General features: G+C 37.9%; 1 protein-coding gene across 8 annotated transcripts; it reads left to right on the top strand.

The window, feature by feature from the left end:
* The first annotated feature begins 8,084 nt into the window (after positions 1–8,084).
* Positions 8,085–12,682, top strand: LOC106650675 (ankyrin-1-like). 8 transcript variants are annotated; one of them, XM_023460733.1, is made up of 2 exons: positions 8,085–8,143; positions 10,133–12,682. In XM_023460733.1, the coding sequence occupies exon 2, from the start codon at positions 10,150–10,152 to the stop codon at positions 12,508–12,510; it is 2,361 nt and encodes a 786-aa protein (XP_023316501.1). In that variant the 5' UTR covers positions 8,085–8,143; positions 10,133–10,149; the 3' UTR covers positions 12,511–12,682. The 8 variants fall into 8 exon arrangements, with proteins under 8 accessions (XP_023316501.1, XP_014224311.2, XP_014224312.2 ...); XM_014368825.2 differs by having other exon boundaries at positions 8,099–8,153; XM_014368826.2 differs by having other exon boundaries at positions 8,100–8,149; positions 10,146–12,682.
* The last annotated feature ends 2,474 nt before the right edge of the window (positions 12,683–15,156 follow it).

Below are 15,156 nucleotides of genomic sequence, written 5' to 3'. Positions count from 1 at the left end.
TATGTATAAATTTATCCTTACTTATGACAAACAAACAATCGCTTGTAATCACTTGTAAAATAAAATATATGTTACACTTATTTCGCAAGTATCACTTTTGACGCAGTTGATGAAATTTTACTTAGGTATTCACGCAACGAAGCTGTAAACTATACTCGTGAACACTACAACGCGTACTGCACGCAACACATGTCCAAAGCAATGAGTGCAGCAACTCGAGCCGACTGCGCATAGATAGGTGTCATCATAAGACTTTCTAATCGATTCTGATTTTATATATTGTTTGACACCGTGTTACTCGTATGGGCTTGTGCCATGTGCAGCTATGAAAGAAAATTAAATATAATAGAATGGAATTAATAAAAAATAAGAACGAAAGAGACGTTTAAATTAAGCTGCTTTTAAAAAACTTATGTTTTGTTAGACGGTAGCAGATGTGGTAACATCAATCAATCATCCAATGCTTATCCAACATGAATTAATATTTATTAGAAAATTGTAACTTTAATAAGAAAAAGATTTTCAATTCAGTTCTACAAAAGCTTCAGGAAATAAAATTTAAATTAAAGTTGACTGTAAAAATGAAATATAACCCAAGAGAATAATGGAAAAATAATGAAAAGAAAAATGCAATTACTAAGAATTAAACTCAACATTACATTTCTTGGACTCGTGACTAAAAAATTCATGAGTCATTGTATCGCTAATACTGAGACCAATACAAATAACAATTTATGCGTCAAAAAATCATTGCTATGATCCGTCGCCCCCATTAGAAAACGGTTTGCATAATCATAAGGCATCATGTTCCGTGAATTCGGCTATGTATATCGCTATTGGTTATGAATAAAATTTCACTTCATCTAATGCCGTGAAGAAAAAAACACCTATTTAAATACCGTGAGAAAAAAAAATTCTATGAAACACAAAAATATTTTCGACGTGAATCCATTTGTTATTTCACACGTATGTCTTTAATCGATGATGATTATTATACATCACTTACATTTCGATCTAAACGTTTTCTGTGAAAACATTGAAGTTGAGCCGCCTCGACGCGACTCATATTTTTAGTTTTAAAGTTACAATTATTTCGAGTGCCTAGATCAATTGACTATTTTTTTTCTTTCGACTTTCGTTTACTTCGAGATAATTTACTTTCGCATTCTGTATTAAACAATTGTATCTACGATCGAATACTTTTCGGCATATATCGACCAATCTGGCACTTACGTTATTCTAACATAGGTATCGAGGCAAATTTTTTCATTTTACACGTGTTCGTGTGATATCGATAATGATTTGTGTAATTTAATTACACTTCGATTGTATCCTGGAGTAAGAAAACATTCGAGTTGCGCCAACTTAACGTCATAAACTCGATTTCGAAAAAAATGGAGTTGGTTGGTTCTCCCTTTCCACCACACATATATAAAACGAAGTTGGTGTCTGTTTGTCTTTTATGATCTCAAAAACTATTTGTCCGATCAGCTTGAAATTTTTACCATGCATTTAATATGCCACTGCGCAAGTTTCTATCATATTAAAATCATTATTTACTTCTTTATTTTTGAGTTCAGAATTTTTTTCGTTTTTCACCACTTCGCGCGCGCGCTCGCCCCTTGCCCGGTCAATTGTTATAAAAAAGGCCGAAAGCAGTTGTTTTTTCTTACATGCGGTCAATCGGCATACATTGTATTTGATATGTACATGTGTTATTACGCTATTCACATTTTACAAGTGTGCAGACTCAACTTAGACATTTTCTGCTTTGCTCTTGACGTGGCCTGTTTAAGAGCTTTCAAACAGTCGAATTTGTTCATATACATCCCAATAGACTAAGCTAAAAATATTACGTCTTCACATTTTTCGTAAAAATTGAACGTGGGCGAAGCCACGACGGGATCGCTAGTATTCAATAAATATAAACTTTAAAAATTGTTTACTTCATTATGATAATGGTAGTATTCTCAGCGAAAGAAACGTAATTACAGCTCACTTTTTAAATTTATTTATTTAATTGACATGAAAAATTTTCAAATTTTAATACAAGACATAGACAAATACTGCAAATATGCTTATCGACATCAGGAGCTTTGGCCTGTAGCCGCCAAGTAAGTATTATATAAATCTTCGTTATTCAAATTCTCCAAGACCATTTCACAGCACTCGAGTGGCAGCTGACAGTGTATCAACTCCCAGAAAGGATAAACTGTCCGACGCCTGAAAAATCCTCTAGATAATTTCTCGCACAGATGAATTTCACAAGCCTGGCGATGACTCCGGCTCAGCTTGAAGATTTTTTTCGAACGCCAAAACTCGTAGTAGTCCGCGTACGTGACGCGTTTCGCCGCCTCTTCGGGTCGCAACCCGATCAAGTCGTAGAGCGACAGACTTGGATCGTTGTCTTTTATCATTATCTTTTCCGCTTCTGTCGCGTACAGCAGCAAGTCTTCGTGACACAATTTTTTGCGATCCGCCGTCGGTTTCTCGAATAATTCAAATTTGTCAAACAATTTCATGATCGCGAGGACGTCGCTTCGGTCCAGCTGGTATCCTCGGTTCTCGAGACTTTCGACCACGGCCATAGCGCCATAAGCTAGTCTCAATTTAAAATTACTCAAAGAATTTATTTCCGTGTCGTATCCCACGAGGAAGTCCTTTTCAGCGGGGAAAACGAAGCTCGACAGATCAGCCCCACGATCCAAAAGTCTATCGATCAGACCCGGCTTGAGATACGCCGCGGCTAATTCCAGCGCTGATTGACCCATCTTGTTCCGCGCGTCGATCTGCACCGCCTGACCTCTTTCGTCGTTGATCTCGAAAAATAGCTTCGATAGATTATCCTCTTCATAGCCTATCGACAAACAAGCGGAGTGCAGAGGCGTCGATCCGTCCTCGCTGACCAAGTTCGGATCGGCGCCGTTTCTAAGCAGGAACTGGGTCACGCTTTTGTTGTGGTAGCGCAGAGCCCAGAACAGCGCCGATCGACCCAACTTCTCTCTAGCGTCGATTTGTACCGGACGGCATCTTTCGATGCCGCACTTGAACAGCATTTCCGCCATTTCAACATCGCCTCTGCAGCCAATTGCGTGCAGAGTTGTCATTCCGCGCGCATTGGCCCAATCCGGATCGGCGCCGCTTCTTAGCAGCAATTTGACCATCTCCTTGAGGCCGTGCAGCACGGCCATGGGAAGTGGCGGATCGCACAATCTCTTTTCCGAATTTTCCACGCGGCAATTGGGGTCCTGGCCGAGCTCGAGAAATTTTTCGGCGATATCGGTCTCGTTTAATTGACAGGCCGCGTAAAAATGTGTAAATCCATCTTCGTCGACATAGTTCACGTCAAACCTGTCATATATTTTAAAGAGCTCGCGGAGGATGGCATTGCGATTAGGAAAATTGATTCCAGACGCGAGATGTATCGGTGTGATGCGACGCAGCAGTGGCTTGCCGTTTTTATCGACTTCGGGCTCGTCTTTGTAGCCGCTGCGAGCCACGAATTCAACGATTCTTTGGCTCTGTCGATTTCCTATGTTCTTCTTTCTCTCCGTTACAACCTCCGAGAGAAGACACTCGATTTCTTGGGGATAAAAAATGTCTCGGAGATTCGGAAGTTGGCCCCTCCATTCGCTAAACAATTTGTCGAGTTCACAGAGAACTTCGAATCTGTCCCGTTCAATCTCCCAATTCATCTTTTCTCGTAAAATCTCCAATTTTGCCAAGTTGAGTTGGCCATGGTAATAATCCGTATCCATGTTTTACGAATTGTAATCGGACTGGCCAACACCGTAAAAAGTTACTTTGGATTAATCGTTGAAAATTGTTCTGCGCACTCACTGATAACACACACGATCTCTTATAATATAAATTTTATTTTACACTTTTCGATGAAATTTTTCCTATAGCTCCTCACGCTGCAGCGTTGAGACGTGTTACGAATGCATGCACACTACGAACTAAGCCAAAAAAACACATGGCCATCGAAGCTTCGAGAGATAAAATTAGTAGCGATGTATTACGCGTCGATGAAGTTGACTGAGCAATACACACAGACTCGCAAGTGATTTTAAGAGAAATGTTAGAAACTCGTGGCAAAGCAGACGCCTTATTAAGGCTATTTCATCTATAAAAGATTTAAGTGTTACAAGTAAAGCTGTGTGCACAGTAATGGTCATTTAATACGATAACGAGTAGAAATTTCAAGTTCAGTCACGTAATGGGTCCCTCGAGTGTCCACCATCTGCGACTATATTACTCTTAACATATGTCTAGGAATAGGTTACGCCCCTGTACAATAGGGTGTCCGTTATTTCCCGACTTTTTTGTATTGCTTCTCCCCCCACCTAGATGTCTTCTATTTGATAAGACAATGAGAAAGCCGGGTTATAGAGTTCGAAAAAATGATTTTAAGGTGGCCCCCAAGCGGCTTGAAGCTTACATGTATTTTAAATGGGAAAAACTTAAAAATTTGATTGTCAGCGATAAAAATGATGAAAAAATTTGAAAAAATTCAGCAACCCATGTATTTTATGTATTTTTTGACGAGGAATCGATTGGTGACCTTGAATTTGACCTTGAACATAACCTCAAAGCTACAGCGAACAAAATATTGAGAAAAATCGTTTTTTTTGCGGTAACCCCCACTTTTTATTGCAGATTCGAAAAGAGCGGAAAATTTCAAGTCAAATTAAGTCTTTTGATGTTTTTTCAAGGGCATTATAAAGATGCTACAGATACAAATAAAACCCTAATTTTAGCGTGCAATTTTCGAATTTGTACTAGTTAGGGCTTTATCTATATCTGCAGCGCCTTTTGAATACCCTTGAAAAAAAATCGAAAGACATAATCAGACATGAAATTTTCCGCTCTTTTCGAATCTGCAAGAAAAAATGGGGGTCACTGTGAAAAAAACGATTTTTGGTTCGCTGTAGCTTTGAGGTTATGTTCAAGGTCAAATTCAAGGTCACCAATCGATTCCTCGTCAAAAAATACATAAAATACATGGGTTGCTGAATTTTTTCAAATTTTTTCATCATTTTTATCGCTGAGAATCAAATTTTTAAGTTTTTCCCATTTAAAATACATGTAAGCTTCAAGCCGCTTGGGGGCCACCTTAAAATCATTTTTTCGAACTCTATAACCCGGCTTTCTCATTGTCTTATCAAATAGAAGACATCTAGGTGGGGGGAGAAGCAATACAAAAAAGTCGGGAAATAACGGACACCCTACTGTACAACTTGAGTTACACTTTCTAATTTTTACTGATGCAGATGCACAGACACGCACAGACATGCACACGCAGCTTGAAATTTTTACCATGCATTTAATATGCCACTGCGCAAGTTTCTATCATATTAAAACCATTATTTACTTCTTTATTTTTGAGTTCAGAATTTTTTTCGTTTTCCACCACTTCGCGCGCGCGCTCGCCCCTTGCCCTGTCAATTGTTATAAAAAAGACCGAAAGCAGTTGTTTTTTCCTACATGCGGTCCATCGGCATACATTGTATTTGATATGTACATGTGTTATTACAAGTGTGTGGACTCGATTTAGACATTTTCTGCTACGCTATTGACGTGGCTTGTTTAAGAGCTTTCAAACAGTCGAATTTGTTTATATACATCCCAATAGACAAAACTAAAAATATTGGGTTAACGTCTTCACATTTTTCGTAAAAATTGAACGTGGGCGAAACCACGACGGGGTCGCTAGTTACAGATAAGTCAAGCAAACGGGTACAATTATCTGAAGTATTTGTCTGTGAAAGATTTTCATCGCTAAAATGAAAATTAACAAATTTATGATAAAAAAGAGTCGAAAATTAAAGTATAAAGATTTTTGTTCTCAGGCCATGGAAATTTCTTATCAGAAACCTTCATTATGTCGACTATAATGTAAACGATTAATTTCTTTAAGGAGACACACCTGCGTTTATGCCTATAAATTGGAAAAACATTAAAATTAATGATTAAGGAGATCTGGACCCCACGTTTTTATCGACCGAGACACGCAAAGTTTCTTTTATTTTTAACTTTTTCTGTAATTCTAATTTCGACAAATGGTGGTTGGACTCTATGGCGTTCTTAATTTTGTCGCTAATAATAAGTAGTTAAAATTACAGCCCATTCCATTGAGCAGATTTCCCGGAAAACTGGATTAAAATTTTTTGATCCTGACTTTTGATCCATGGCTTGATCAAAATTTTCAATCCAGTTTTCCGGGAAATCTGCTCAATGGATTGGGCTGTAATTTTAACTACTTATTCTTAGCGACGAAATGAAGAACACCATAGAGCCATTTACCGAAATTAGGATTACAGAAAAAGTTAAAAATAAAAGAAACTTTGCGTGTCTCGGTCGATAAAAACGTGGGGTCCAGATCTCCTTAATTTATCATTTATTTACTAAAACTTAAATTTATTGCGAGTACTCGAAAAACTCGATTATTCGAAAAAATTCGAGTACCCGAAAAATATCGAGTACTCGACAAAAACGCGAGTACCCGAAAAAACTCGAGTACTCAAAAAATCGAGTACTCGACTCGAACTCGACGAGTCGAGTTTTTTCGAGTACTCGCACAGCCCTAGTCATTTTAAAGGTAAATCATTTATGCCACGGTTTGATGCGTTTCCAAGGTCATAGCATACTCGAAACACATTTGAAATTTGGTTTAAAAACAAAAAAACGTGAAAAAAATTGTGGCTTTTTTTGTTTAAAGAGGTTCGGGGGTCTCAGAGGAGGACGGAGCGGGACGCGAGGGGCTCCTATGTTCACCGTGTTAAAAAACCAGACCTGCCAACTTCGAAATAACACAAAATTATAGGTTTTTTCAATGAACTGGCACACAATTATAGCTATTACTAATAATTATATCATTTTGATGAGTTTTTTTCGATGTTTTAGGCGTGAAACAATATTCTATTTGCCATTAGAGTCCAATAAGCACATATTTTTGTTGTTCTAGCTCATTTATTGGTTAGGATACGCACAAATAACCCATGAATTTTTACACATAACAATTTATTTCTCGATAACTAAACGGTCGATGAACTTTTTTTTGCAGTCTTATTATTCCTTATTAAATTTCCTAAATGTAGGTATTTTTTTCTATTTAGTTTTTGTTTTTTTACATTATGTTTATGCTCATTGAAAGTCGAAAATTCATGATTTCTCGTTAAAAGGTCAACCTTTTTTTTTTATCATTTTAACAAAATTTTACAGTGAAAATTTGTATTATGATTTAAACATTCATTATATAAAGTTTCAAAGCGAATAAATTTTTTTTAAAAATTTGGCTGCATTTTGAACGAGACCCCTGAACCTCCTTAAACTAATTGCTTCCTCATAGAGGAAGCTCTGTGATAGGCTCGAAAACGAGATTTTGGACCAGACCTCGTAGGACAATTTGGTTTATATATTTGGAAACTACATTGAATTACCAACAAATGTTTGTATAAGTTTTTGTTTTCTTGGCCTTTTAGCTAACATAGAAATGTAGTAGTCCTGATGGTCGTGATCTACTGGTACTTAGGACACTAGACAGTGAATCAAAATTTAAAAATGCGAATTTTCACGTTAATAAACGATGCCTTTTGTTTATATTATTTTTTATGAGGAAGCTCTTTGCCAATAAAGTGGCAGCGGTTTTTTCACCACGTTAATAACTTTTTAGCACAATTTAAATACCACCATTGAAAAAGAGAGCTTTCAAATTTTAAAAATATGTAGGTCGCATTTTTTTCTAACGCCAATTGCGTTAACTGTACAGCTTCGAAGAGTGACGTGTTGTTTGGGTCGTTTTGGGCCGAAAAGGTTGTAAGGAAGTGGACGCCAGTACAGAGTCCGGCGGTATTCCTTCCTTGTATCCTAATCCTGACCCGTGTCGAGAGAGACGTATGAGTATCGCGAGCCCGATGTAATCTGGATCGGCGCCGTTCACAAGAGCGCCGAATTCGTAGCGAGAGACGCGCGACCCGTGCGTAAGATTCGCGCGCCTAATGGAGAGAGCAGACGAAAAGCTGTCATAGGAGGGAGGCCTGATCTGACTGACGGGCCTACGTGTGAGAGACAGCGAGATCACTCTGTGCTGGTCCGTGCGTAGCGACGCGTATATTATAGCCTAGTTCTGCGTCAAGTTCGAGTGTGTGTCCGTACGAGCTACTCCTGGTCGATTTTCAAATGCTTCTATCTTGGGTTAGAATTATCGTATCAACACGACTTTTTTTTGTGATTTCTTGAAAATTTTGTCCTCTTTAAATCTATATATAGGGGAGAGCGGGGTGTGTTGGCATGTAAGGTAAGTTGGCAAAAATGCATATTTCTCCTTATCACTAACTTGTATAAAGATGATACTATCAGTAGGGATAGCATCATAATATGTATTATTTTTATGTAATGGCAAAATCTCGGTTCAAGTCATTGGTAAAGAGAAATATGCCATTTTGCCAATTTACCTCACATGCCAACACATCCAGCTCTTCCGTTCTATGATACGATTAGAGTCAATATCGAATTACCAGTAGTATTTGAACGCAACACTAAAAATTACTGAAAAAATTGATTGTTTGAACGTGTACTAGTGTCACAGTAATTTTTTTATTGAAATCTCACATAAACCACCGCAAAGTACTCTTTTCAATGAGTAATTTAAAAAAATAGAGCTCTCTACGACTTTTTTAACGCCCTGTAGGTCGTTTTGAAGGTACAGTTTTTGTACGCAAAATGCCCAGAAATTCTTGTTGATTTCAGCTAAACGAAGGGTTTTACGTACTTTAAATGGTAATTTCAAAACGACCTACACGGCGTTAACAAAATTGTAGAGAGCTCAATTTTTTTTAAATTACTTGTTAAAAAGAGTACTTTGCGGTGGTGTATGTTAGATTTCAATAAAAAAATTACTGTGGCACTAGTACACGTTCAAACAATCAATTTTTTCAGTAATTTTTAGTGTTGCGTTCAAATACTAGTGGTAACTCGATATTGACTCTAATCTTATCATAGTATATATGGTTTTAAAGAGGACATTTCCAAGAAATCAAAAATAAAAAATTCGTGTCGATACGATAAATATAGCCCAAGATAAAGCATTTGAAAATCGACAAAATTTCGATGAAATTTTTTGTTGACATAATTTTGTGGCCAAGTGCATTTTATTCATATATATGGGGTATTTCACGTCAAGTCTCCAGTGGTGTGCGCGAGTGGCCTTATTAAGCCAAATTGCTCAATTTGTAACTCGTCAGAAAATTATCTAAATGCACCTAGAAAAAATATGAGCCACATGATTTCGATTGGAAATTACCTCAGCTTTCCGATGGTGAGGTCAGATTTTCAAAAATTTTCCATTTTCCTCGAAAAAATTGCCGGAGAACTTTCAAAGTCGAATATCTCAAAAACGGCATTTTTAAGATTTTTCTAAATAGTCTCAATCAAAAGCTCAGAAAATTTCCTATCGATATGCAAGTTTTCAAAGAGTGGTATTGATTATATTACTTAGTGAAATGCAGTGACGAACGTGTATAAACGTGAGATTCAGCGCCGTGCGGGGCACTGCGAGCCGAAATAGCTGCCGCGTCGGCCGAAAAGTCGCGTTTTTACACGTTCGTCGCTGTATTTCACTAAGTAATATAATCAATACCATTCTTTGAAAACTTGCATATCGATAGGAAATTTTCTGAGCTTTTGATTGAGACTACTTAGAAAAATCTTAAAAATGCCGTTTTTGAGATATTCGACTTTGAAAGTTCTCCGGCAATTTTTTCGAGGAAAATGGAAAATTTTTGAAAATCTGACCTCACCATCGGAAAGCTGAGGTAATTTCCAATCGAAATCATGTGGCTCATATTTTTTCTAGGTGCATTTAGATAATTTTCTGACGAGTTACAAATTGAGCCATTTGGCTTAATAAGGCCGCTCGCGCGCACCGCTGGAGACTTGACGTGAAATGACCCGTATGTCAGGATTTTTTAGCCTTGGCTAAACGAAAAAACTAGGCAGGAGGTGAAGAAATAATAGTCAAATTATTCTGTCTGAGCTGTTCGTTTAGCCAAGGCTAAAAAATCTTGACACATTGTACTACGTGAGCAGCATTGCGAATGCAATGAGACAACTATTTGATAATATATTTTAGTGTGATTGTGCAGAACAATGGGTTACTACAACGTCGAACCAAATTTAGGAGAATTACTCCCCGGACTCCCGGAAAATTTTGAAAGCTTAGATTTAAACGCCATCGACGACAAAGACATCGACGCCTTCTTCTACACGGCCTGCGTGATTGGACGCAAAGACGTCGTCGAGAAAATTCTCAAGTTCGGTCAAAATCCCGATCTGGTCGTGCAAAAGTCCATCAATCCCCCTCTGCATTTGGCTGTGATTCATAACAGAAGAGAAGTGGCCGAAATACTGCTGAAATACGGCGCGGATCCGCAAGTAAAAAACATAAACGGACTGTTACCTCTGCAGGTTATTTGCAAAGACGCCCGCGAAGATTGTTACGAGTGGGCGAAAATGTTATTCGTGCTCGGCAACGCCAAATATCAGCCGTTGCGAGTTCACGATCGAACCATGATGGGAAATACACCTCTGCATCATGCTCTGATTCATAAAAAACAGAAGTTGGCCGAATTGCTGTTGGAAAATGGCGCTAATCCCAATTATACTAATAGGGACGAGGATACTTCTCTCCATATTGTATGCAAAATATCTAGCGACCCTTATGACTTGGCAAAGATGTTATTCGAGCGCAGTGACAAAAAATATCAGCCGTTGGACATCAACGCTCAGAACGAGTTCGGTCAAACACCACTACATTTGGCTCTGGCTAACGGCCACATGCGGCTGTCCGAATTGATGTTGAGAAATGGCTCCGATCCGAATTCGGCCAACAGATGGGGATCAACTCCTTTGCACACAATTTGCATGACAAAAAACGACGACGAAGAGTTGGCGAGGATGTTATTCGAGTTGAGCGACGGAAAGTACCATCCGGTAAAGATCGACACACGGAACCATAAGGGCCAGACACCTCTACACTTGGCTCTTTTAAACGAGAACCAGAGAATCACTGAGTTGCTCCTCAGAGCAGGCGCCGACCCGAATATCGTCAACGAGGATAGAACCCACCCTCTGCATATTATTTGCAAGACATTCTGGTATGTCGACATGATCGAGCTATTCTTCAAGATCAGCAAAGAAGCAAATCAGTCGCGAGTAGTAGAAGTCGATGCTCGGGACATGTTTGGAAACACGCCGTTGCACTTGGCTTTGCGCAATTGGGTCAGTAGAGATGCCGCATCGCTGCTGAAAAGAGGCGCCAATCCAAATTTGACCAACACTGAGGGATCCACCCCTCTGCACATGATATGCGAAAATCCCAAGATTCAAACTAGCTTTGTGAAGACATTCTTCGAGATAAACGACGCAAATAATCAAACGGTGCAGGTAGACGCTAAGGATAATAGGGGAAATACACCATTGCATTTGGCTATTCGCGGCGACAATAAGATGTGTACCGAGTTACTGCTGAGAGCAGGAGCAGATCCTAATTTAGCCGATGCCGAGGGATTGACACCTCTGCTCATAATTTGCGACAAGCAATACGACGCTGGATTGGCGAGGATACTTTTCGATGTCAGCGATGACAGAGATCAGACAGTGCAGATCGACGTCGCGGATAAGAATGGCCTAACGCCGCTGCAACTAGCTGTGCAAAATCTCTTGCCCTATGTGGTTGATGCAATTTTGGATCACGGTGCTGATTTGTCGAACTATGTTTTTCCCACGAATTATTTTATCGAGAGATTCAACCCCGAAAAAAATAAATCGTGCAAGCTTAAATTGGAACTGGCCTGTGGCCTGGTGGCCGTCATCGACCATTTTGAGAACAGAGGATACGAATTTTACCGAAGCGAGGCCCTTGCTATCATGAAATGCTTCGCCGATTACGGATTGTTCGAGAAGTCATCGGATCTGCAAAAATGGTACGACGACGAGCAGTTCGCGAGTTGGGCAAAAGACACGAAGATTTTTCCGAAGATGGAAGAATCTCTTCGTAATAACAGATTGGATCGAGAGGCAGAAAAAAACCAGACAAAGACGACTCCTAGTCTATCGGTTTACGATCTGTTCCCGCTAGCACCCAAGGAGGCGAAAAAACTGCTCGCATACAGGGATGGCTCCGAATGCGCACGCACGTGGGATTTTGCAGGAACCAACCGACCAACTCGACAAGATTTTCTGGACGCCTGCGTCGCGAACGTGTGCGAGAAGCTTTCGAGAAGATTTTTCCAACGTTGGGCGCTCGATTGCTACTGGGAGCTGACACATTATCGACTGCCGATCGAGTGCTGTGAAATGATCATCGATGATACGTTCACGAACGAGAATTTGTATAATATTTGTTTGGCGACTGAACTTCAAATTCCTAAGGACGATAAAAAAGAAGAAGAAATAACGATATTGAATGTGATAAAGCTAGTCAAACAATGTAAAATGGCAGAAGAATAATAATCTCATCGATGAATGAATATGGCCAATTCTCTGTCAAGTCGAATTGGCCCAAAAAAATTTTTTTGGCCATTCGATTCCACAGAGAATCGGCCATATTTGCTTGGGAACTACAATATCAGTTCATGCTGACCATAAACATATAATTGTAGTACTTTTGATGCTATTAAAATTTTTTCCACTCTAAAACTTTGATTTTAATTTTCAAAACATTGTAAGCCTCTTATAAATTTCCTAACACGTATTTCATTTGTAAAAATGAATTATTGCTACGTAATGAATGTTTTTATTTTCTACTAATGTTCGTTTTTCGTGTTACATCCCGAGGACGGGATTTAACAATAAACTATTATTCGCGACTCAAAAGGTTGGACGTATTATACTGTAGCTTCAGTAAAAATTTTAAAACCCCTATACAAATTTATATGGTTAAAAACGTCTTTAAAAGACGAAAAAATTGGTTACTCGTTCATCTCAATAGCAGCAAAATTACGCAACGTACAGGTGTATAAAGATAGAAATAGCACAAAAAAAAATTAATGTAACGTCGTTTTTCAACCTTCCTATGACTATATTTTTACTTCTCAGGCGCCTAAAAGGCTAACATTTTACAGAGAAACTTCTGTTAACCCATTAACGACCAAAATGCTCGATTGTTTTGTTAGTTTTTTTCGCGCGTTAACTAACGGGCCCCGGGGCTTTTTCCAGTGTATTATCCTGCACATACAACAATGGACAAAAATAAATTACAACACCTGACACATTTGGGTCACCAAATTGCGATTATTATTATAAAAAAATTTTTCAATTAATGCGGAGAGTAACACTTTCAAATTGTTGAATAAAATTTTTTCGTTGTAAAGCACTGTTTCGAAACTCAATAGATTTTTAAATGATATCGTCAGATCGCTTTTGTGAAGTTGCAATGCATCTCTCTAATGTTCTTGACATTGAGATAAGTACATCACCCAAATATATGTATTTTTTTTTTCTTATTTTTTCATCTCGAAAAAAATACGTCATGCTCGCGCACGGCCTGGCTGACTACTAATGACACTATGGTCGATTGCACTGACCAATTATGAGTATATTGGAATGTACGCGAAGCTCGAGAGCTATCATCATCAGCAATATAATTATATAAATTTATGACCATGTAAGATAGCTTGGCGCGTGCGAATGCTAAAATACGCGCAGGGAAGGATCACACACAAGCGTATGATAAGTGTAAGAGAGTCGGGAGTGGGGGAGTAACACTCCCATGGGCCTCATACGCCGAGCATTGTAATGAAGAATGACATCATGTATATGTAGCAGTCGTTTTTTCACAGATTCCATTAGAACTGAATCATCTTTGTGTTTTTAATTTTCAATTTCAATGACTTTCCAGAAAACTTAAGTGAAATCATTCAATATTCGGATTCTTCGTCGAATTTTAAATGAATTTAAGTTGTCACATTACACTCGCGGATAATTAATACGACGAGAATGCGTTTAATGGAGATTATTTCGATGCTGCCTACGAAGAAATTCCCTTTTTTAAAACAGCTGCATTTTAGTTTTTTTATGTAAGAATTACCCGGCTTTTTAAGATCTAGTCATTACAAGTTTTTGGAAAAGTTTGAATTACGAATCGAATGAGTGATATTTTTCTTCGCATTTTGAAAAAAAGAGAATTTCTTCGATACGGGAATTTGTCTGCATTTATAAACAAAATGAGCTGTATAAGAACAGCTGTAAGATGTGTAACGTCTTTATGAATATTGAAAATAGAATTGAAAATTAAACAATTCAAGTAATTTAATCTAAAATTCGAGTAATTAAATCAAAACAAAATTCGAGTAATTCGATTCAAAAAATTCAAGTAAATCAATTTACAATAAAAAAAAACCGCTGCCAATGTATTGGCAAGTAGCTTCCTCATACTTTTTTTTTAACTTGAAAATAATTTGGAAATATTAATATCATATTTTTTAATTTGTTCACAAAACAGTTTCAATCATACCACCACTATGAATAATAGTATACAGGCCTATGCCGCAAAAAAAGAAAGTCCCAGAGCACGTGATTATCGGCCTCGGCTTCGCCTCGGACACTAATTACACGTACTCTGGGACTTTTTTGTTTTTAGCGGCCTAGGGCAGTAATGTACTATTGGAAATATTAATATCATCTTTTCTAATTTGTTCACAAAACAGTTTCGATCATAAATTATTTCTCAATCAAACGATACAAAAAAGAAAAAAAAAAAATTTTAAAATAAAAAAAAAATTTTTTTTTTGTTCGAACATCGCTAAATCAAATTTTCTGGCTTCATCCTTAATCCATCCATAAACAATATTTTGACACATACAGAAATATGTCAGCAATTCGATCTAGTTTAAGAATATATTTGTAAAAGTACTCTACGATTATTAGTTATAAAAGTCGAAAATCGGTCCGTCACAAAGCTTCCTCTATGAGGCAGCAAAAGCGCTGCAAGATGTGTAACTAAAATCACATTTTACGGAAAAAAATTAAAAAAATAAATAAATAAATAAAATAAACCAAATAAAATGAAAAAGTATTTGACGTTGCACTTCTGGCGTCGGAGCATAAAAAACAAAAATCATCAACAACGTCAAATACTTTTTCATTTTATTTGGT

This window comes from Trichogramma pretiosum, unplaced genomic scaffold (assembly GCF_000599845.2).
Source record: "Trichogramma pretiosum strain Unisexual culture from Peru unplaced genomic scaffold, Tpre_2.0 scaffold38, whole genome shotgun sequence".
Classification (NCBI taxonomy): Eukaryota; Metazoa; Arthropoda; class Insecta; order Hymenoptera; family Trichogrammatidae; genus Trichogramma; species Trichogramma pretiosum.
This window is presented reverse-complemented; position numbering and strand designations above follow the sequence as displayed.